Below are 25205 nucleotides of genomic sequence, written 5' to 3' on the forward strand. Positions count from 1 at the left end.
TATTTCATTTTTAAAATCAAAACAAAAACTTGGGGTGCATGGGAGGCTCAGTTGGTTAAGCATCTGTCTTGGGCTCAAGTCATGCTCTCAGGGTCCTAGGATTGAGCCCCAAATCGGGCTCTCTGCTCTGCTGGGAGCTTGCTTCTCCCTCTCCCCTTCCTGCTCCCCTTGCCTGTGCTTTCTCTCTCTCTCTCTCTCTGTCAAGTAAATAAATAAAATACTTCTTAAAAAATTAAAAATAAAGAAATAAAATAAAATCAAGACAAACACTTAAAATAATTTTCCTTATCGTAGTATATTACACATAAATTTCTTAAAACCTCTTGAAAGCATGGCTTCCTAATTGAATAAACTAAACATATGAATTATTATTAAAATTCAGAGGAAAACCTAGTTATCTGCAACCAATTAAGGGCAAGTACATCATATAGAGTAAATATTAGGATATGTCCAGGAAAACACTTCTCTTTGGTAGCTGAAAAATAAAATTATTTTATTTTTAATTCAATACTTATTCAAAAAACAATACATTATTGTTTCCCTGGATTTCTTCTGTGATTAAATTTGTTAATGTTATGCACTTAATTGTTTAGTTTTATTTCTTACTGGATAATTCTCAGACCCAAGTCATTTCATGTCTTTCCTACAAGCTTTCTAATGTCTACAAGATATATAAAGTAGTGCAAATATTTCTAAAGAGTTTTATATACTCAGATAACTAAATTGCCAAGCAATAACAATTAAAGTAATAGATCATCATTTGCATGACCCTTGAAACGGGACCTCTTCATTGACTCCAAGACTCAATTGACTCTCTGTTGCATGCCCCCTGCAAGCCACTGCCGCTCTTTTGGTTTTGTAGTACTCAGTCTTATTTATTTATTTATTTATTTATTTTCTACAGGATACACATCAACTGTCAGGATCTCTGTCTGTTGAGTTTTCCCACAGTGATCTCTGTACCAGACAATTCCCAGCCCAGTCCCATGACATTTTAGTAAAGGTCCTTTTCATTCTTTTTTTGCAGTCCCGTTTCTTTCATCACCCCCACCTCCACACTACAGGCCACGTAATGTTGAGATGAAAAGCCATCCACCCAGTCCCCATATAAATTAATAGGTATAGACAAATAGTTTGAGAACAGAGTCACCCAACAGCTCTCACCCCTACTGAGATCTTCTCCTATCTCCATTTAAACACCTTGATTTTGGGACACCTGGGTGGCTCAGTCGGTTAAGCATCTGCCTTTGGCTCAGGTCATGATCCCAGGGTCCTGGGATCGAGCCCCAGGTTGGGCTCCCTGCTCAGCGGTGAGTCTGCTTCTCTCTGTGCCCCTCCCCCCACTTGTGCTTTTTCTCTCTCTCTGACAAATAAATAAATAATCTTTAAAAAAATAGAAATAAACACCTTGACTTTCATAAGTATGAGTTCATCCTCGCAATAGCAATAAAAGTAAACATAGGTGGGGTGACTGGGTGGCTCTGTCAGTTAAGCAGTCGACTCTTGATTTCTGCTCAGGGATCTCATTGTTGTGGGATCGAGCCCTGCATCTGGCTCCACGCTTAGTGCTGAGACTGCTTGAGATTCTCTCTCACCCTCTCCCTCTCACTCTGCCCTTCCCCTCACTCCCTCTCTCTCTCTTTCTCTCTCTCTCACTCCCTCTTTCTTTCTCTCTCTCTCCCTCTCATTCTCTCTCTCTCCCTTTCTCAAAATAAATAAATAAGATCTTTTAAAAAAAAGTAAGCATAGGTAACAGTCTCAACAAATATGTAACATGGGTCATAAGAAAAGAGAAACATTAACTGCCAGGCACTTGGACACATTTTATTAATCCTCACCACAACCATAAAAGGCTTAAATTACTTCATCCTACTTTACACAGAGATTTAAATTCATATAAATATCAGAACCAAAGGTGAAAGCCATGAGCTCCAACACCACATCTGAAGTATTTCCCCGCACAGATGTTCAGGGAAATTCCTGACGCTGTGAAGGTGAGAAAGTGGAAAGTGTTGGCCTGGGAAGGGGACTACCATTTTTTCTCTCTGCGTGCCTCCTTTGTGCTGGATTCTTCGTAAATGGCTCATCTCCTCCTCCTAACAATGGGCTGAAGGAAGTACCATTCCTCTGGCGATATTTTTCCTCTTTATCCTGAATCAGCCTACCTTTCTGGCTGGGGTAAATGAAATAAAACCGGATGAAGTAAAACTAAATTGTGTGAGGGCTGGAATTGATACTGATAAATAGCATGAGTTCTGCTTGCTAAAAGGTATATGAAAAATAAGGGAAAAGTTTTGGGCAAGTCATGAATCGTGTGTTCTAGACAGGGGTATGTTTTTGAGTAAAATCAGTGGACAATGTGTAGGACTGACATTTCAGCTTGCTATTTTAAAAAGAGGGATTATCTTACATTTTTGGATATGTAAGCAATGCTGACCTGTTCCAAGGAAGAACTTCCGAGCAGCATTACACTTCTCTGCACCTGTCCTTCAGACGCCTCACTGTAGGAAGAGGTGGCTTGGCTGTCCTCTTTGCGGGGTTCGGGTCTCTTTCTGGAACTCACTGGCTCTTCAGAATCCAAAATCTCCTTGAAGCTCCCGTCTATTTACCCCAAGAAAATCACACGAAATTTGACTTGCCCTCTGTCACTTAAACATTGGCTTAACACACAGTCCTCTAACCACATTTTTTCTTGTCGGGGGTAAAGCTTCGTTTTCCATAATCTACAGTTTAGCAAGTTATCTTCTGTTTAATGTACTGGGAAATTGCTAAAGCCCAGAACAAGTTTTAAGATTAAAAAACAAGTCCAACGCCAACAACTCTTGTTCTTCCTGTCATGTTCCCAAAGTGAGTCAAGTACAAGCTCTCCATGAAAGCCTTTTTCCCACTTACCAAATACCTCCCGAAGTGTAGATACTCTGCTTTGCTGTGTGTTAATATTTCATGTTGTTTACCTCAATGTCTTATCACTTGCTCACTGTTTTGCTGAAATCAACTTGGGAGAAGCCAGAGCCCTTGGGTTCATTTTCCAAGTTAGGATCCCTGAGAACAGTTCCTGAGCTTTGCAAACACAAAGGAAGTTTATTTGGGCTGCCTTGTTTATTTGCATAGCAATGCCTGCATTTATATAAATGGTGTGTGTACTTTCCTTCTCTCTCTATCTTCTGAAAACAGTAGCATCTACAGGATGCATCTATTCATCTAGCTAGATGTACACCGTAAATATACAATAATCCTCTCTCTTCCAGGCTTGGGGAAAAAAATGCTGGAAGATAAAATATGGAATTTTCCATGTCTCCAAAGTCAGAAGTTTAACAAAAACCTAGACACTTTGAACCAAAGGAAGAGAGGTTGATGTCCAGCAAGACATGAGGTGGGGTACTGGGAAAGAGAACCGGGCTTCAGTGTCCAGCAGATTGCTGGCCTTCCTTCTTTGTCCACTGGTTTACCGTATGACCTTGCACAAGTTTTTAAACTTTCTAAGTCTCAATTGTATCCTCCTGTGCAATATGTCTGACTATATAGTACTGACCATTCTGTAAATTCCATAAGACTTTTGAAAGCTCACAAATGATTTCGAAAACCTATCAGGTGCCACCTGTAAATGTGTACCTGGGTCGTTTCCAGGATCCAAGCTGCAAAGACTTGTCAGAATGGAAAGGACATAACAGGTATAAAAGTGCATCGCTCAATGCCTAGCACACAAACACAAAAGATATTCAATATATACTTGCTGACTTACATGTTAGACTAAAAATATAGAGATCTCACTAATTTAAACATAGTGATTTTCGGTGCTTCATTTTCTGTGTCTGCATGGCTAGGCTGTGGTGCCCAGTTATTTGTTCAAACACCAGTCTAGATGCTGCCATTAAAGGTAATTTTTAAATGTGATTAACATGTACATCAGACTTTGAACACAGCAGACCCCCCTTTGTGACATGAGTGGGTCTCATCCAGTCATTTGAAAGCCTTAAGAGTAAAGATTCGAGTTTCCCCAAAAAGAAGAAACTGAGTCTCAAGACTGCAACATTATCTCTTACTTGAATCTCCAGCCTCTGCCCTGCGGAATTGTGACTCAAGACTTCAACTCCTGCCTGAATTTTATATCAACTCTTACCTGAATCTCCACCCTACCAGTATGTCCTAAGGACTTCAGACTTGCCAGCCCCCATAAATCTCTCTCGATTTCTACTGGCTCTATTGGATTCTGCTTCTCTGGGGAATCCTGCCTAATTCTTCATTCCAGTGAGGATCCCTCAAAATGAGGGATCAAGCTGGCCTGAAAATGAATCTGCTTGGTTTATAAAGACAAAAAGAAATAAAAAGTTACACAAACTGAAAGTAAAAAAAAGCTAACGGAGATGTATCTAGGCAGGAATAACATTTTTAGGGGATGCAATTCTGTAAATGGGGATTAAAAAGGCAGCCTAGGGGCGCCTGGGTGGCACAACGGTTGAGCGTCTGCCTTCGGCTCAGGGCGTGATCCCGGCGTTACGGGATCCAGCCCCACATCAGGCTCCTCCGCTGGGAGCCTGCTTCTTCCTCTCCCGCTCCCCTGCTGTGTTCCCTCTCTCACTGGCTGTCTCTCTCTCTCTGTCAAATAAATAAATAAAATCTGTAAAAAAAAAAAAAAAAGGCAGCCTAACCTTCAGGATTGTTAGAAGGTTTGAGTAAGTTAATACTTACCCTATTTAGAATTGAACAGTGCCTAGGACAGTGCCAGCACTCAGCAAATGTTTAGCCGGTAATTATTTTTTTCATCATTGTCAATTATCTTATTTTCTGTGTGTGCTTATGATGTCTGTCCATGTATTAATGAATAATTTAATCCCCATAACTACTGCATTGTGGAAGGGATAATACATCCATTTGGCAGAAATGGCAAAGAAAGGCTAAGAATTGGGGTGACGCAGTTACCAAATGGTGAAAACTAAGCATAAATTCAATAGAAAAATGAGTAAAAATATGGAGGACTCAACCATGAGCCCCGTCTCCTCAAGAATTTTAAAGAATTATTTAAATAAGGAAGAGACAATGATCATTTGAGAAGAACTAAGCATACACTGAGGGGAAAAAAAAAGCTTAATAGAATGATTCCTCATGAATTTAAATACACGTGACTACAACAATTTACACTTAATGCTTTGGTAAAATCCCCAGTGTGGTTCTGGCATGAATTGATATGTGTTAACCTAAGAATTTAGATTTCAGTTTTTAAGGGATTACCTTTAAGTTCCTAGATTAATACACATGAGAATTACTTAAAGAGCCTAACATTCACAAGTATGAATTTCCATGCGAAGGCTGAAAACAATATACTGCTTGTCTTCTATCACCCAAAGCATTTATCTAAAAGCTAAAACATATTCTTTTAAAAGAGTGGCATATGCCACCATATTAGAGAACCCAAATATGTCATATCTCGTTGTAACATCCTGCAATAGCAAGTAAATCATTTTCGCTATCTAGGGTTATAAATTCTATGTAATTCTAGAAAACTGGGCCATAGTTACCTTTCCCCCCAACTTTAGCTCTACTTCAGTATTTGCAACCATCAAAAGCACACATAGGTCGTCAGTGAGTGGTTATGTTTAGAAAACACAGATCAGCATTTGCAAGAAAACATCTTAATGAATTTACAACTAATGTTAATACAAATGATTGAAAATAATGATTCTCTTACCTTGGGCTTCTCCTTGTCCACTCTTGTCAAATAGCCTCATTAATCGATCATAGAGAATTCTATTATCAGCTGGTAGGGGTGTTAAAAGAACATATTTACGATAACCTTCTCATCAGTTAATTTATAAACATGAAATTGAATTACAAAAAAATATTAATCATCATCGCTCTTTAGTTATTTTATAGGTCATAGACACAAATTCTATTCAATATGCTGCCTTGCTCTGAAATGTAAAAAAAACACCTTTTATAAGTCAATGATAACTGGGACAATGACTTTTAAATGTATATTGCAAGGTATTCATAATGGGATACTTCTCCAATAAAAAGATCTAATATTCAATGGATTATGACATGGACCACACAAAAATCATTTCAGAACAAGTCATTATGGTTTGTTAAATCATACAACAGAATATATAAGCAAAATGAATGAGTGTTTTCCACTACCTACTCTCTGCATATCCTATTTTTTATTGCATATGTGTAAGAAACAACAAACTCAGGTGGCATTAGGTGGACTTAAATTCTTTGATATATGCTATTGCAATATAATAGAGTATACAAGCGCTACTTAGTTCTTTTGTCAATTTAAAGTAACAAGGTTATGTCGTTAAAAAACGGAAACCAAACACCCGAGGGAACAAATAAACAAAAAACACATGACCAAAAAAAACATGTTCTGGAAAAGGGTTTAAAGAGTCATCTAGGTAGATCTGCCCCTGGATAGAACCAAATAGAAATGATGCCAATCTGGATGACGACCCCAGTCTCAGAATTAGAATATACATACATAATCAGACATGTTCCCCTCCTCCAGGGGCAAGTGAACTAGCTCGACCGTGGTTGCACTCTCACAGAGGTCGTTTTAATAAAGCCCACGTGTTTCTACAACTTCTCACTTTGCACTCCACGGGTGAGCCAACTCCAGGATGGTAGCTTATTCTGCATCTCACATCTGAACAGCACATCCAACAGCAAGTGTTCTGGAAGAGCCTTGAGGGGTCTTCACTGTCCAAGTGAGAAGTTCCTGAAAATTCTAGGTTTCCCCTTTCCGTCTATCCCTATGATTTTTTTGAACATCAGTGTTGGAAAGAAATTCACTGTAGCTTGTGCTCATGGACTTGGGATGACTATTCAGGAAAGCCTAGGCTGCTGGAGCCAGATAGAATGTCTGAAAGTGTAACTAACATAAAATGGTCTTTGAAGTCAGCTTCTGCTCACTGAACCCTGAAGATGACTTTCTCACGTATCAGTTGACCTGCAAATGTTCTTTTCCTGCCAAGAGCCCGCGCAAACTTCCTACCACCCCAACATTTGGGGGAAAGGGAGAGGAGCCATCCCTGGAAGACATTTTGCAGGTTGTGCATTAGGGAAGCATGAACTTATATTCCACCATTGTCTGGAACTTGATAATTCTTAGTGAGAACAGCTACTAAACTTATAAAGTTGATATATGGCTCATGAAAGACTCTTATTTGGAAGTTAACAACGAGCAATGGCAGATTCATAGACAGGGAAATCTCTGCAGATGTAATAAAAGCCTCACTACAAGGACTAGGTAATCCTGACAGACCAATGAGGGTCACAGAAAAGAATAAATGAACATACAATTTGCATGTCAAAGCAAACAGATAGACGAAAGGTAAATGGGATTAATACAGAGACACCGTCTTTAGAGAGAGGCAAACCTAGGTCCAAATCCCAGCTCTGTCACTTACTAGCTCTGTAATCTTGGGGCAACTTCTTAGAGTCTTTGAGCTTTGATCTCCTGGCCCCAAAAGTGGGATGGAAGTGAGGGTTAAGAAGATAACACACATAAAGCACCTTGCTTCGTGCCTGGCATATAGTAGGGACTCAGCAAAGGCCAGTCACCCCCATTTCCTTGTTTGTTTGTGGTTAACTACTTAGTAATTGTACGAAGTACAAAATTTTTCAATAGCTTAGGTTCTGTCATTCTGAACCTGTGTTTTTGTTTTCATTATGAAGTAATGAATTATAGACAGCTTCTGGGGTATCATAGGAGAGGGACCTGAACAAGAGATACCATACAAATAATTGCTGTAGAGGTTCTAGTGCCTTCGGTAGGCAGACCTGGCAAGAAACCCCGTCAGTGGTGCCCCAATAGGACCCTGGAGGGTCAAATGGGTTACATAAGACAGAAACTGAAGGCAAGAGAATGTCCCCTTCAAACTCAAATTCAACAATTTGAACCAATCTGCTTCCTTTCCTCTTCAGAAGTTTTCCTCAAAGGGAGCGGTGTGGGAAGCCAACAGGACAAAGGCAACTCCTGAGGGAAAAGAGAACAGAGAGTGCCAAAGATAGGGATCTGATTTCCACTCCGTGCTTGCCAGAGCTCTGTGATCTTAAGAAAACTACTAAATCTTTCTAAGCTTGTTTCTTCATCTTAAAAATAGAGATAATGACAACCACTTTGGACAGTTTTGCATTGGCTGGCCAGAGCTGCTATGTCTAGCCTAACACACCCCTTGAGCACTCAGGAAGTACTAATAACTCATGTGTACAGAAGGCTCACCATGTCTGGGATATTACGCTTAGCACTTTCCATTCATTTCTTCATATATATATTCACGCCACAAAGACTTCTCAAGTCAACCTCAATCTCTATGCCAACCTCTGTGCTAAGTCTTAAAAATTCATCAGTGAACAAGGTAAGCAGAATCTCTGCCCTCTTTGTGCTCAGGAGATGGTCTACTAGGGGAGACACGCATTTCACAGGTCACCTCACTAATAAATAGTTTAGTGATCATCGCCATGAGTTGGATAAAGAAGGTAGACAGGGAAACATCACTTTGCTTAGTCAGGGAAGTGGAGAATTGACGTGTAAGCTGAATCTTCAGGAAGAAAGTACAACGGCCAGTAAGGAGGCTGTCCCAGCACCTGTGAGGTTTCAGTGTCCAAAAGGAAGCTCCATGCATATAAGGAACAAAGGAAGTCCAAGGTGGCCAAAGCTTGGTGAGCAAGCTCAGGGGACCTGAGATGGGCAAGGACAGTAGATTGGTCTTTACCCTGAAAGCAACAGGCAACAATAAGAGAGCTTCAATGAGGGATAAGCAAGATGCTGTGTGGACAATAGATTAAAGCAAAGGAGGAGTGGATGTGGACAAAAGCGGTCCAACAATTCCAGGCAGGAGCTGGGGTTCACTTGAGACTGAGTAGAAACAGAATTGAAGTCTGGTGATCAGGGAGAACACATTTAGTATGTCAAATCCATGGGCCTCAACACTCCATAAGATATTATTATGAATAATTAGCTGTTATTAAATACAACAGGTGATGGTTAACTTGATATGTCAATTTGGCTGGGCTGGGGTACCTAGTTATTTGGTCAAGCATCAGTCTAGATGCTGCTGTGATGGTATTCTTTATTAGTATACTTCAAGTAAAGCAAATTACTCTGCAGGTAATGTGGGTGGGCCTCATCCAATCAGTTGAAGGCATAAGAGAAAATGCTGGTTTCCCAAAGAAGTGATTCTCCTCAACACTGTGATATAGAAATTATGCCTCCACTTCCAGTCCACTGTCCTTCCAAATTCAGTCTCAAGACTGCATATCAATGCTTGCCTGAATTTCACATCAAACTTTACCTGAATCTCAACCCTACCAGACTGCCCTATAGATAGACTTGCCAGTCCCCACAATCACATAAACCAATTTCTTAAAACAAATCTCCCTCTTTCTCTCTCTCTTTCTGCATATACATATATTGTATATGTATTATGTACATGTATAATATACATGTATTATGTATATGTAGAGGCAGAAAGAGAGAGAGTCTACTTATTGGTTCTGGGTTCTGTTTCTTTGGAGAACCCTGACTTATCCACAAGCTAATATTACTTACATCAAATCATATCCAAATTGTAAAATAATACAATGTGTGGAGCTATGCAGTAGATGCCTCGTAATGGCACTCAGATCTATATTCCATATTAATAAAACGTATTGACCAAGAAGCAAGAACCAGTTGCCCATTATTTTTACAATCTTTGCTAGATAAAAAATTAACATAATATTATCCTTCCAGGATCTACTGTTAAAAAAATTAAAAATAAAATAAAATAAAACGGTAAGGGCACTTGGGTGGCTCAGTTGGTTAAGCATCTGATTCTTGATTTCAGCTCAGGTCTTGATCTCAGGGTTGTGAGATGGAGCCCCACATCGGGCTCTATGCTCAGTAGGGAGTCTGACTGAGAGTCTTTCTTCCCTTCTCCTTCTGCCCCTCCCCATCTACTTGCCCTCTCTCTCTCTCTCCCAAATAAATAAATAAATAAATAAATAAATCTTTAAAAAATAATGAAAATAAAATAAAATAAAGCAGTGGTGGTGTTGGTGGGTTATTGACACTGAAAAAGAGTCATAAATTCTTTTTAACATTGAAAGTTATCCAACTTATGTCCCTTTATGTTTCATTTCCAGGAAACACAAAGTAAGAGTAAGTGATTAATTATAGTTATAATATTGTCCTCGATTTCTCGTACATTTACTTCTTTGTATAGGTGTCCTCAAATCCCTCTTTCATCTATGTTTGAACTTTGCTCTGACCATATGCATTTACATTTCTATTATAAGCTGCCTCAAACAATTTGGAAGCAAGTAGGGTACAAATCATAAACAGCTTTGCCACATCTACGGTGAAAATGAAGACCATTCTCAGCAATCAGACTGTCAACATTCCAGAAAGTGTCGACATCACTCTGAAGGGACACTGTTACTGTGAAGGGCCCCAGAGGAACCCTGAAAAGAGACTTCAATCACATCAATGTAGAACTCAGTCCCCTTGGAAAGAAATAGAAGAGGCTCTGAGTTGACAAGTGATAGGAAACAGCAAAGAACTGGCTACTGTCCACACTGTCTGTAGTCATGCACAGAACATGGTCAAGGGCGTGACACTGGGCTTCCATCACAAGATGAGGCCTGGGAATTCTCACTTCCCCACCGACACTGTCATTCAGGAGAACAGTTCTCTTGTCGAAATCTGAAATTTCCTGGGTGAAAAATAAAACCCCAGAGTTTGGATGAGACCAGGTGTTGCTTGCTCAGTAACTCAGGAAAGAGGAGTTAATTCTTACAGGAAATGACACGGAACTGGTATCACACTCAGCTGCTGTGATTCAGTAAGCCACCACAGTTAAAAACAAGCATGACAGAAAATTGGGGGATGGTGTCTATGTTTCTGAAAAAGGACAAGTCTGGCAGGCTGGCGAATAGGATCTAAGTTGTCCAGGTACATGAACAGCAAGATGCCGGATGAATTTTCAGACTTATTTGTGGCATCTTAAAGATGCAATAAAAGCTGTATTGATTTGAGGGACAAGAACAAGTTATAAACAAATATGAGAACAAAGCTGAACGAGGGTGAACACAGATGGGGCACACACACAAGATGCTGGGCGTTGCACCTTTGTTCAGGTGGCCCATCCCGGCCCCGTTACGTCCCTGCACGGTCTTCGGCTCTGTGCCAGAGAGGGTGTGGAAGGCGATCTTGTGTTCGTCAGCACGGCCTATTCCCCTAAATGAAATAACTGCACAGGTTTGAATGCCCAGAAAAAAAGAAAAAGAAATGATCACTAATTGCGGGCTTAAAACTGGATACAAAGACAGCTGCCTGCTCTGAAACGTGGGACCCAAAGGGAACCCCAGGCAATGGGCCATCACTGCTTAGTAGGGAAGAATGACCCACAATATTTTGGGTCATTTGCCTATCTGTGATTAGAGCATTCCTCTTTCATATATCACTGAACATCTTATTAAGTCCTTTCGCCCTTACGGTACAAAAACTCCACGAAATACAACTATATTATTGTGATCTCCAAGGAATTAAAACAGACTTCAAGAAGAATCCAATTGATACTTCTCTCCAGAACGCACTGGGATTATCTTTCATCCCCAAGTGTGCTGGGCAAAGAAAAGTTTGAGATTTTTCCAGTTTTCAATCCCCCTTGATTTGAGTTCCTGGTAAAAACTGCCCTGAGAGTAAAGTTCTCGCCTTGTTTCTTGTACATACGTCTTTTGATGATATCCGTGGATTCTGTGCTGTCTAAATAGAGATGTAGTTATGAAAACTATCTTTTAAAATAATTTTTGCACCATGCTTGAGCCCCTCTATCGGTGAGGATTTACCCCAGCCTTTCCCTAAAACGTCCAGATCCAGTGACTGGTGCCCAGTGATGGAACGTGGTCTTCAGAATGGTTATTTTACAGCTGCAACTAGACTCAAGGTTACAGAAGAGGAAATCATCAGATCACCGCACCTTTGTGGTGGTTCCCTGCCTCTGAACAAAGGAACCAATAGTCACCGTGCACAGAAACTTCTTACACTAGACGAATTTTGCTGCGCGTGCAAGAATGCTCATTTTAAACTCAAAGAGCAGAGATGGCATTTGTAAAGTGATGAGGTTCCTCATACCCATAGCACGGGCCTTATAAAGACACCAAACCGCTTCCGGCGGCGTCAAATGAAAGCAAATTCCTGCTTCTTCTCTCTGACCAGCTGGCTGTCCTTGATCAAAAATTACCTTCACTGCCCATCATGTTGTTAGTGGTTAAAACTTACCATTTAAATTGTAAGCCGCAAAATCTAAACGGAACTGCACGTGTGATCTTTGTCACCTCATTTTCATGAATGGAAAAGAATATTCTGACACAAAAATTACATACTTAATTCTAGCTCACCCTCTCTGCTGACCTCCATCCCACACTGCCTTGGGTTGATTTCCTCATCCATCAGTGGGTCAAAGTAATTTCTGCTGTATTCATTTCCTGTGGAAAGTACATGAAGTAAGGGTCAGTGATTATTAGAAGCACATGAACCAAAATGTTAATTTTGAAATCGACACCAGCACAGAAGGGCCATTTTAGCTACTTTATAAGCTTAATTTTTGTACAAGTCCTTGCAGGCCTCCCTTTTTTGTAATTATCATCTTGCAAAAGGTCAGAAAAGGTAATTCAAGAAACAAGTTCATGCTATCTTTCGGTTGCTAAAAAAATTAATGAGAAAATGATCAAATGTAGACTTTAGGATAATAATAATAAAAACCTTCAGCAAAATTATGTTTGGGATATACTCAAGAAACGGACATTGTTGGATTAGAACGATGTTTAGGGCTCACTGATCATTCTGTTTACCAGCTTGTAGGTCCATTCCCCAAGTCTACCGTGTTGTTGTTTCCAGAATTCTGTCATCAATTTTGTAGTGTCTTAATTATGAGAACCTGTAGCAAAATTTCTATGTTGACATTAGAAAATAAAGTAAGAGAGATAAAGTGAAAAGAAAGAGAAAGAAGGGAGGGAGGGAAGAAGGAAGGAAGGAAGGATGGAAGGAAGGAATGAAGGAAGGAAGGGAGGGAGGGAGGGAGGGAGGGAGGGGAGAGGGAGGGAGAAGGAGGGCAGGAGACAGAGAAAAAGAAAAGTAAGAGGTCTTTTTTGCTCTGTCAATTTAAGTTACATGAAGGGAAGGCACAAATGATCTAGTCAGAAATTTGGTTCAATACACATCAATAATCTCAACAAACAATCCAAAAATCCTCACTTTACGTTTCTCACTTACCTTTCTCCTTGTCTCAATAATCAAACTGTAGCATCGAATAGGACTTTGTAATGGAGAAAAGGGTCTGTTATCAATTTTCCAAATCTAGTTTCCTACTTCCTGCAGACTGAAATATATATGTCTGTTGCTAGCAATTTGCATTCAGCAAAATATAACCCACCCTGACAATAATTCAAGTTGCCTCAAACACTGAGAAAGAAAGAAAGCGTCGTCGACCACAAACAACAATCGGGTTGCAAGTATTGTCACAGGAAAGGGTTAAGAAATACCAGGTATACTGCGATCCTCCATCACATATTTGATTTAGGATCAAAAATAATCCAAACGGCAGCTCCTTTTCCAAGACTAAATGGAATTTTGATATGAACCGAGGTTTAATTTATATTTCTGGACCGGCACATTTTTGCTGTCAGTCTCTGTTCTATCAACGTAGTAAGTACAAGAACTGAAAATCTGCTTTTCCTTGAGGTCTCAATAAAGAAAAAATAAATGAGTTTCATTTTTGTTACTTTATCTGTCAACAACTACTGGGCTGCTATGAGTCTTGGCAGTATGTAATCAAGGTCGTATGTACTGCAATAACACAGTCATTCTACCTCATTCATGTAATTGTTTTTGGTTTTTTTCCCCTCTACCACAAAGCACTGTGGTACCCTAAGCACACTCTTCCATATGCTAGCAAAATAATTCTCCTCTATTAAAGCAAAAGTGGCAGTGTATTTCTTATTATCACGTACGCACAGCAGTCAGCCATGGTACCCAGAGCTTGCAATCACCCCCGTTCCGATACAAGACTAGATTCTTTGTCTACGGAAACGACTTCGTAAATAATACCAAGTTAATCAAGACCTTGGAGAAAGAAAGAGTGCAGTCGTTTTTAACCAAAAGTCTGGAGAAGTTTATCTGGTCTGTAGGTTCTCAAACCCTTTTTTCATCCCTGCTGTCAGTTGAGAAAGGAGGGTCCCACCCAGCTGAGTGCAGAGAGTCTGCAGACCCCCAAGTCTCCCCTCGGGGGCTCGGTGCTTCCACACGCAACTAGGAGATGGGCCCCCGGAAGGTCTACGTATGGTTTCAACATCTATGCAAATCGTTCCTCCCACATTCAGGCTGGGCTGAGGCACACATGTAAGTTATAAACGCCACTCTTGGAGTGATTTATGTTGTGCTTTGCATTCTGGAATATGGCAAAGAGCATTTTACAGGTAAAGGCTGATGAGGAATCTTTACAAAGAGGCAATCCAAGGATTCCCTTTAAGCATCCCCAAATTCTACATTATATTATATCATATTATATTATATAGTATATATCATATATTTATTATGTATATTTACTATATATTATATAACATTATAATTCATATATTTTGATTCATATATTTAATGTAATTCATTTATTGTTACGATTTATACATTTTCCACTATATTTTACATTATGTTGTGCCTTATTTTACATATACAATATTATACTTGTTTATTGTCTGTCTCCCCCACAAAAAAATAATTAAAAACTAAAACAAAAAAATTTGATTAACCTCAAAGTGCTCCATAAGGACAATGACATTAACTCCTTGTTTAGTACAGCCCCCTCAGTGGCTAGAAGCGTGCCTGGCACACAGAGGTACTCATAGTATCTGTATTCATTTGTTACAAACCTCTCTTGGAACCCTACGGCAATACCCAAATTCTTCCTTTGTCCTGATGTTCTATCTTGATTAAATGAACAACTTTTTTTCCCCACCCTTTATTCAGCTCTTCCTTTCTATTCCCCATCCCCTCTATCTCTTCCTTCAAGACCCCCTTCCCTTTGCTTTTTTAATGAGCGCTTTCTAGGAACTAAACACTGTGTTCGGATTTTAGAAACAAACCAACAAAACACCACGGTCCTGCCTTCAGAGCACAGGGAGCTCTGAGAACAAGGAAGGGAAACATGCATGGTTAAGATTTCATAGCGCAGTAAAGGATGGAGTTCTTTTGGGGCACATAGCAGGAGCCCCCAGCCCATACTGGGGACTTCAGGGAAGACTCTGTAGAAACTATCTGAAGTAAATTTTGAAACTTCCTCACTAGAGGAATTGAGTTGAACTCATGTTTTTTTGTTTTTTGTTTAATATTGTATTTATTTATCTGAGAGAGAGAAGGGGGAGCAGAGAGGTAAGGAGAAGGACAAGCAGACTCTGTGCTGAGCTCGGAGCCAGAGGTGGGGCTCGATCTCACCACCCTGAGATCAGGACCTGAGACGAAATCAAGAGCCGGATGCTTAATCGACTGAGTCTCCCAGGTGTCCCTAACTCAAGTTTCTGTTCAAATTGTTATTAAGTTGTTGTACGGTGTCACTATATGCTGGTATGATGTTTCAGATCTATTCATTCGACCAATATTTAGTGAGTGCCTATTATGTAAATATGTCAGTAAAATAAAATACTCAAAAATCCTTCCTTTTATGGAGCTTACATTCTGGGAATGGAAGAATAAAGGCAAATGAATATATGGGCGCCTGGGTGGCTCAGTCAGTGAAGCATCTGTCTTTGGCTCAGGTCGTGATCCCGGGGTCCTGGGATCGAGTTCCCCATAGGGCTCCTTGCTCAGTGGGGAGCCTGCTTCTCCCTCTGCCCGCCGTTCCCCCGCTTGTGCTCACTCTCTATCAAATATATAAAGAAAATCTTTTAAAAAAATGAATATGTGAACTTTACACTTTTTTTGATAGTGATTAGTGACATGGGAAAAATTAAGAGCCAGATAAGGATGATTATGCCCCCCAAGGGGGAGCAGGGGTCACATGTCTTGCATAAGTCTTTGTTTCAAACTAAGAGTGACAACTTGGATTAAATCACCATATTCTCAAGACTATGGAGATAGTGAATCCATAATGTTTGTAATTATAATTACTTATAATGTATATATATAATTTATAATTATATATAATTTATTTATAAGTAATTGTAATACTTACAATTTATTATTTGTAACTTAGTACAATTTTGCCAATTTCTTGCTATAACATAGATCAGCTTATGAACAGGTAAGAACCTATTCTTAAATATCAAAACAATTCCTCCTTTTTATTAGTATATGTTGCCCTAATAAACCAATAACCTAAATACAGTAAGCAGAATTTAAGACAGTAAAGCACATGGAGCTTATTATAAATTTGGCAACGACTTCATCTTAACACTAGCTCTTTTGCTCATGTTTCATTGGATAGTGTCAGGATTTAACAGAGTGGGATGGTTTCAGAATAGGGTGTCTATTACCAGAAGGTAGGTTACTAATAGGATAAATTTCTGAAAGTGCCCTAATCATTCAAAATATGCTTTTGGATATATCTACAATCATCTCACAGGAAAATTAATAGACCCACTGAGAAATTCAAAGTAGGGCATTTAGTAATGTACATACAACAGATTTTAATTTGGCTGATATTTAACTGTTATATTCAGATGAATAACCTGAGAATCGCATATGCAAATATATATACATTAAAGTATGGCTGTCCATTGAAGCAACTGGATGTGATACATACATTAATAAATCAATACACTGGTCTTGTCGATACGCTAGGTTACTCTATTTTTGTTTCCAACCTCCTAGGGTTAGCTGTTCAATGTTTAGAATCAGCCTCAGCTAATGCATTGCTCGTGCTGCTTTTTACCGAACTGGGGGAGGAAAGCCCATGTACTTGCCTCGGCCCTTCCACACATATCAGGTTTTCCTATCACTTAACTCCGAGCAGCACAGAATGTAATCAGGGCTTTTACTTAAATTACACCGTACATGAACTTTGGTCAGGAAATCCCCCAGTGTGCACCCATGCAGTTCCTTGGGGGCTGTAAGAGCGAGAACGAAATTGCCCACCAGAGGAAGGCTCGTGTGAATCATGCAAGTGTCTTGGCTCAACGAGGCAATCACTTCCTTTTGAATCAGCTAGGTTAGCTCCAGAGGAAGAAAATCTGAATGCATCTCTCTGTTCCTTGGGAGGTTTTTATGGACTCCATTCTTGTCCTTTTCCTGAGAATCCACCTGCTTCCGCTCAGTCTTTTATCACCAATCATCATGTTTTCTGTAATATACTGTAAGTCAAGTAAGTTAAATCAGCACAAGGCTTGCATGTAAACTAAATAACTAACCAAACAATTTACACTCTATGATTCTAGCCATGCACCAACATTTTACAAACTAGAATATTCTCCTGAAAGGTATTCCTCTTAAAGGCATGAAGACTCCATAACTATAATTAAATTTGATTTCCATGAACTTTATGAATAAATTTGAGAAAACTTCCAATTTTCCCCTCTTTGAAAATCCAATATGAAGAACTCAGGTTTAAATGTCCACAAGGCCAGATGTATGAAACATAAATGTGGAAAGCAGGGGTTTTAATAGAATGTAACAAGGGGAAATTATGTCAGACTCAAACATGCCCTACCGCACTAAGTCAGTCCAAATACTATTTTGTAAAGTTGATTTACAAACATATTTTAAATTAAAGGCAACTAAAAAAACAAGAATACTTTTCACTATGATAAAGAATAGTTATCTTAAACCAAAGTCTTCATTATACTAAATATCTAAACAGACCCAACAAAACCCAAATAAACATCAAAAAAGAAAATCCAATGATGAAAACTCAAAGTATGACTCCAACATTCATTATCAATATTATTATTCAACATGCTCCTAGAAATCTTGGCCAAAGCAGTTAGAACACAAATAAGGGGGATGAGCTAAAATTATTGAAAATAATTATGTTCTGTATAATTATTATTTGAAGATAATATGCTTCCCTACCATGAAAATATGAGATTTAACCCAAAAAACTTCCAGAACAAAGAAGATATTATTGGCATAATTGCTTGAAAATAACCAGATAAGCATTAAGAATCATTAACTTTTCAGGGCCCCTAGGTGGTTCAGTCAGTTAGGCATCTGCCTTCAGCTCAGGTCATGATCTCAGGGTCCTGGGATTGAGCCCCGCCTCAGGCTCCCTGCTCAACGGGAAACCTACTTCTCCCTCTGCCCCTCCCCCCTGCTTGTGCCTTCTTTTTCTCTAATAAATAAATAAAATCCTTTAAAAAATAGAATCATTACCTTTTCTAAATATGAATAATAGCCACTTAGAAGATAATGAGTATAGAAAACCAACACCCATTAAAAATGCTCCAGACAGCTCTCAAAAATTCATGTATTTATGTTGGATTTTTCATCGGAATCCATAGGTGGTCGTCCAGAATATTCATCTTATTCAGAAATTCAAACTAAAAGGCATGGATTTTTTTTTAACAACAGGGCTAAAAACAGTAAACGGACACCATTTCCTTTTTCTTCTTTAGGGAAAGGCTAACCTGTGACAATTGCTTGCCTGCAAACGCTATATTCCAGAGCTGGTGCCCTGCTGGACAAATTAGCTTTCTCAACTGCTTATTCTCACTTCCTTTCCAAATCTTGTGGGTATTTGAGATATCAGTGATTTGAAAATCTAAATAGGGTAACAGTTGAAGTTTGCTAACAAGTACTAATTAATTGAGCCATATTCTTTCTTCCCCTAAGGCCCTCCCTCGTGGTAAATTACGAGGCATCTTAACTTTCAAACCACTGGAGTGTTGTTGAGTGCATAACTGCCGAACGCTTTATCCCCGGCACCCCAAGGCATTGAGGTATCATGGGCTCCCCTGCACCTCAAATCCTCAGAGTTAAAGCACGTCCCTAAGAAGCCAACTTCTAAACAGGAAGATCTTTCCGTTACTTAAGTAATGGTGATAATTCAAAGGTTAAGTATAAATATGTTATTTTTTTTTACACATGTTTAAAAGTCCTTCCAAAAATATCAAAGTAATTTGAAGCCTGGCAATATTACTCGACATGGAAATCAATCGATGTATGTCCTGTGTAATATTGCCTGTCAAATTAGGATGTACCTAAAATTAGACATCAGTCACCCTCTAATCTTTTTGATTGTGCCTTCGTCCATTTAACAATACATCTTCCTCCTGGATCTAAGATTACTTGTACATATGCACTGTATTTAAGGCTTCATTCAGGTAGTAATGTTTTCATCATACTACAGCACACTTCAATATGGAAGGAATCAATATCATGGATTGTTAGATTTCATTTAAATAATCTTAATGAAAAATCCTTGCTCTAAAAAAATCTGGTAATTTATAGACATCTAAACTTTATCTCATAAAGCAAAAGGGTTCAAGACTTCCCCTGGGTTTTTTTTAATAAGGTTTTTGGTCAATTAATCTGATGAAGACTAAGGAAAGTCATATTTTCTGTTCAATTCTCTTTAATAGAAAACAAAAGTGATCTGAAGGAAACTCTAAATGGAATTATTTGGAGATAATACTAAAAGCATAAAATACGAAGGTCATGAAAAAATGAAATTGTTCTTAAAATGGAAATGCAACTATTGAACTCTGGTCAACATGAAGACTTGCAAAGCTTGAAATTTATATGAAATTTCATTGATATAGTGTAACTTCTTATTCTGATAGAAAAGTACATCTTTCAAAATTTCATCAGGGGCACCTGGGTGGCTCAGTCATTTAAGCGTCTGACTCTTGATTTTGGCTCAGGTTTTGATCTCAGAGTAGTGAGATCGAGCCAGGTGTCGGGCTCCACGTTCAGTGTGGAGGCTGCTTGAGATTCTCTCTCTGTCTCTGCCCCCCCCCAACCCGGCTCACTTTCTCTCTCTCTCTCTCTCACTCAAAATAAATAAATAAATCTTTTTTAAAAATTAAAAAATAAAATTTCACCAGGTACTTCAGAGGATGTGCGTAAACAATCCAGTAACACACTGCATCACTAATGTATCACAAAACATTGTTCTCTCAGTTTTTACTATGTAGCTGTTTACAGTAGGAAAATAAACAGACTTCTGTAGTATCAGCTATGTGATATCCAGTCTAACGTTTCTATGATTCTAAGATTCTTAACCATACTTTTCACCATCGTATAGATTCCTGTGCTCACATTTTTATTTTAAAGCTATAGAAAGTTCACCGGCATATAAATAAATCCAGGGGTTTCAATCAGTGAACTGGAGTAACGAGGCAATATCTTCCAATGTTCAAATCATTCTTAAAAAATTACTATTCCAACCAGCTATGTATGACAGATTTTATAAAATACTATTTTACAAAGTCATCCATTGGGGGTTTTGCTAACATCGACTTGACGAGAACACAGAAAATAATTGTGCTTAACGGCTGGTAAAATGTTACCCATGGTTTCAGTTTTAGCATTAACAAGTAGGAAAAGGCAACACAAGTAGACATTCTGCGGATTTCCTGAGCGAATCTGTCTGATTAACTGGAAATAGGCTTTTCCTTCTGAGAAGACAATAAATTAAACTTTTCTTATTCTATTGAAATTCTCGAAACTCAAACATCTGATTAAAATGCTCTTTCCCCAACTGGACAAACCAATGTTCTAAAACTGTTATTCCATTTAAAAAAAAAAAAAAGTACAGGAAAGTAATCTTAAGTTGGTTTGTGTTAATTTGTATAAACTGACCAAATATTTCATCATTCTTATATCTCTATAAAATATTTCTTTATTTCAGAAGGAAGGATGCTGTCCTGAGTGCTTATTTTTAGCCTTTGAAGTCAATGAAAGAAATTCAAATCACTTAGGAGCCAAATCTTATCTACAGACACAAATCCAGGTCAGTTCAATAAACCTAAAAGCAAATGATTTTCCTGTATATTTCCTTTATCTTAATAACACTTGAAATGTCTTAAAGCAAAAAATATATATTTTTAAATGTTGTATAAATTTCATAGAACACTTTTTTCCCATCTTAAGGGAAAAATACCTCTAAGTGAGGTGAGCTAAAGACTTTTATACGATATCACCTCTAAAATAATGTAGGTTATGGGGGTGCCTGGGTGGCTCAGTTGGTTAAGCATCCAACTCTTGATTTCCGCGCAGGTCATGATCTCAAGGTCATGAGATCGAGCCCTCAGTTGTCTCCCTCTTAGCATGGAGGTTGCTTAAGATTCTCTATCTTTCCCTCTACCCCACCCGCCTGCTCCCACATATGCACACGGATGCTGTCTCTCTCTCTCTCTCTCTAAAAAAAATTAAAATAAAATAAAATAAAATAAAATAAAATAACCTAGGTTATGTGCACTATGGGAAAAAACAATTCTCATCATATATCTGCTCAATTTGAATTATGCACTTAATGCATATACTTATTTGTTATTATTTTTGTGTGTGTGTAAGTATCTTTTTAATGGCCACACTAATCTGAAATTAGACTTAGAGTCACATTTATAAATCCCCTAATCTGGGATTTTTTCAGTTTAGGCACAACTATTATTAATCTCTTACCTTTATTTCAAACTACCCCTCATTTCTTCTGGAAGAATCTAAGGCCTAAAATCATATATGCTCAAACTAATTCCCCTCATTGTCTTTGGAGCATCGACCATTTTCTTCCTCCACTGCTTAGCCTTCTGCTTTGCTGCTGTCAAGGTAAAGATTTTTATGCTAATGAAAGGGCTCTTCAAACCGTATTTATCATGAAATCAATGGTGGCAACTGCATTCCATGAAGCCACAGGAAAACCACTTCCTCTCCATTCCAGAACTGCTGCCGGGGCCACTTCAAGCGACCACTGCTGCCTCCAATACCAGTTTGTGCTGGTATCCATTATAGCCATGTCATGTTCTCTCTTAACGTCTTCTCTGGTTCTGATCAAACCTTGGACCCCCACCCATATCCATCCCACACCCACTGACAATGTCAAGCGAAGGGATATACGTCACTTTGCCCACATGATATTCCTCCACATGATACAAAGTAGCAGGTAGAGCCACTGAGGTCCCCAACAACTGACAGAGATCTTAGTTTTTATTCCAAGCCCCTCCTTCAAAAACCCAGGAATAAATGCCTGGGGATTAGATCATGGGACGATATGATTGGCAAACACTGTACTGTGATCAAAATTATCCTTCCTCTCTGGCCTTGAGCAATTGGCATGACATCAAGTTTACGTGCCTGACTGTCTCTTTCCTTGGAATTAGCCCTTTCCTAGGGGTCATCTTACTTTTTTCTTAAATGGAAATGCAACAAATGAGCCAGTCAAATAACAGCTGAAAAGGGCTTAACGAAGTTTGAATTTAAGATGGAATTTCATTGATATAGCACAACTCCTTAATCTGATAGCCAGAAAATATTTTTTTTAATTTTCACCCAACATTTAAAGGAAATTAGATTTAAAAAAATAAACAAAAAACAAAACAAAACAAAAGACAAAAAACGATTTCTGTCCAACTGCTAAGATATTAACCACATCATTGACTTATCAGAAAGCCTAAACTTCTATATCAGCTTTTTCACTAAAAAGCTATATTCGTTTTAGGCTCTTTTAAACCACAAATTCTCACACACGCTCAGGCTGAGGCTGAACATATTTGATTCAATTAAACTGGGATCCTGGTCTCTCTCTCTCTCTCTCTCTCTCTCTCTCTCTCAGACACACACACACACACACACACACACACACACACACACACACACTTTTCCTATTTTAATCCATACTTCTAGAATAACCCAATTTAAGAAATCCTATGTGTAAAATAGATATAAAACTCCTCTATGAGAAAACAATGCTTTTGTGAGAGTACCAGATTATTCTGGATTAATTAATTACAATCTCAATGTGACTTTGCAGATGTAATATGTTAGATGAACACAGAGAGCTTTCATGTCTGCTCCCTCACTTTCGTATCTCCCATATGTAGTATAGGGCTTGACAAACGGAAAATGTTCAATTAATATGCTTTTTGGCAAATGAGGAGGAGGAAATGGAGAATTATATATGCATTTTTATTTTATATATATAACTCCTAAGCAAAATATTGTAGTAATCGTTTTATACCCAACTAATCACACATAGACCACTCCTATTTTTAAGTTGTCCTGATGTTATTAACCATAAGATATGATCAGTAAATCATCAAAGACATAGGAACTGTAATCAGAGTTAAGGGACAGTTATCAGAGTTTTGTTTGGTTGATTTGTGTTGCTGTCTTGCATCCATTTCCCCTCCCTACCAGCATCCTAATTTCCTAATGCCCAGTGTAATGGGAATTGACGGTCCAGTAACCCCAGATTCCTGTCTCCAACTACGGAAGCTAGGGAGGGCGAACAGAACCTCCTTGTCCTGCTGTGATAAAACCAGGAGGCAAGCAAGTGACCTGAGCGTGGCCAGCCCAATGCTCTCCCCTAGGACTTTGAGTAAGTGAAGCAAGGATGGAAAGAACTCTAGAACTAACCTCCATGAAGGAACTTCCCAAGTGCAGTGAAATCACTCACCATCAGTGGACCTGTTCTATCCACTTTGTTTTGTTCTTCTTCTTGTTTTTGTTGTTCTATCCATTTCTACAATTCCTTCTTATTTCTCTCCCAAGGCCTTTCCATAGCTCCTTCTCACACCTGTCCCACATTTCATTTTACTGCCATTTAGACTTCAGGCATTCTCTATCTGTTTAGTGCTGCTGTATTATATATTTAGGTCATTAAATATTCCCTTTTGATCCATCCAGCCCTCCAGCCTTTGTTAGGTTCAGAACCTAAGCTGACTTCTCTGTCTTTTGAAATTCTGAGCAGTTGTAGGCTCTCCGCCACTTTCCCTTTTCAAGTACTATACTTCAGAATTTCCCTTTCTCAGAAGGCTAATCCTCATCAGGTCAGGGCATAGCTGGGAATGAACAAAGGGGATGAGCTGGGATCAGAAAAGCAGTCTACACACAGAAAACAGAAGTTCTGAGCAAGATGGAACAGAGGACATGTGACCAAAAATAATCATATGTATTCTTAATAATGCTTTTTTAAAAGCATCTAAAAAGTGGAAATATAATGATATTTACTGATAAGATGATGATTTGTCCTCATTTTAATAGCACTGTGGGGGAAATATCTAATTACTCTTACCTAAGTAATCACATTGGTAGATGAAATAAATTTCCTTTTTTAAAAGTATTAATAAGAAACACTGTGTCCTATAATATCTAGAAGTTTCTAAATTCACATATTTCAAATATTCTTCTTCATTCACAGACCATAAAATTGCCCATTTCATTTGCAAATGAAACCTTTTTTGGAGGCTCTTCCAAAGGCAGGCAAACAGGATGGGTTTGAGTAGAAATGCAGCAAATAATTTTTTTTTAATGTTGACTACGTTCCAGAAGAGAGATGGTATAACGCCTGCCCATGTGTCTGGCTGGTTTTGTCAGGATGATACTAAATCATTTCTGGATTTTCCATCTAAACCTTCTTCTTTTTGTTCCTTCCACTCTGCTCTACTTTTGAGTTATAAAATGTTCACTCTCTCCATTTTCCAGAATCAGGCCAACTAAGTATCACTCATGACAATTACTACCTTCCATGCCCATTTTCATCTCCAAGAGAAGGGAATAAGCCCATAGTAGTAGCTCTCAACCCCAGCTGTCCATCGAAATGCCTTATAGAAGATTTGGAATATAGACCTGCCCAAGATTCATCCCCGAGATTATAACTTCCAAAGCATCCTGGCTCCCCAGATAATTCTGATAGATAGCCAAGGTTAAGAAACACCAACACAGAAACATAAATTCTAGTTTTAGGGATATGTCAGAATGCTAAATCAACATACATTTATCTAAGCAATTATACTCTCCTTACAGAAACTCAGACATACAAAGCCAACATCAAGGTACTTGACACTTGGAATAAACCTTCTTTAAAAGCATGGAGAAGTTACTAATTCCTAGTACATAGAAGAATTCACTCGGCCTATCTCCAGGAATACCCTTTGTAATCAAACTCTTTTTTTGTATCATAGAAATGATGTTAGGGGTGCCTGGGTGGCTCAGTCAGTTAAGCGACCAACTCTTGATTTCAGCTCAGGTCCTCATCTCAGCGTCGTGCGATCCAGCCCTGCGTGGACCTCCACACTCA

The 25205-nt window shown here is 38.7% G+C and overlaps 1 protein-coding gene across 1 annotated transcript in view; it reads right to left on the minus strand.

The window, feature by feature from the left end:
* Positions 1–25205, minus strand: part of LOC113264239 (uncharacterized) — a gene marked incomplete at its 5' end in the record, with an annotated part of 288777 nt that overhangs the window by 259809 nt on the left and 3763 nt on the right. The window contains one exon of the mRNA XM_057304793.1: positions 12382–12468. Coding sequence (XP_057160776.1) covers positions 12382–12468 — 87 coding nt within the window. The remainder of the gene's footprint in view (positions 1–12381; positions 12469–25205) is intronic.

The sequence above is a fragment of the Ursus arctos genome, unplaced genomic scaffold (assembly GCF_023065955.2).
Source record: "Ursus arctos isolate Adak ecotype North America unplaced genomic scaffold, UrsArc2.0 scaffold_31, whole genome shotgun sequence".
Taxonomy (NCBI): Eukaryota; Metazoa; Chordata; class Mammalia; order Carnivora; family Ursidae; genus Ursus; species Ursus arctos.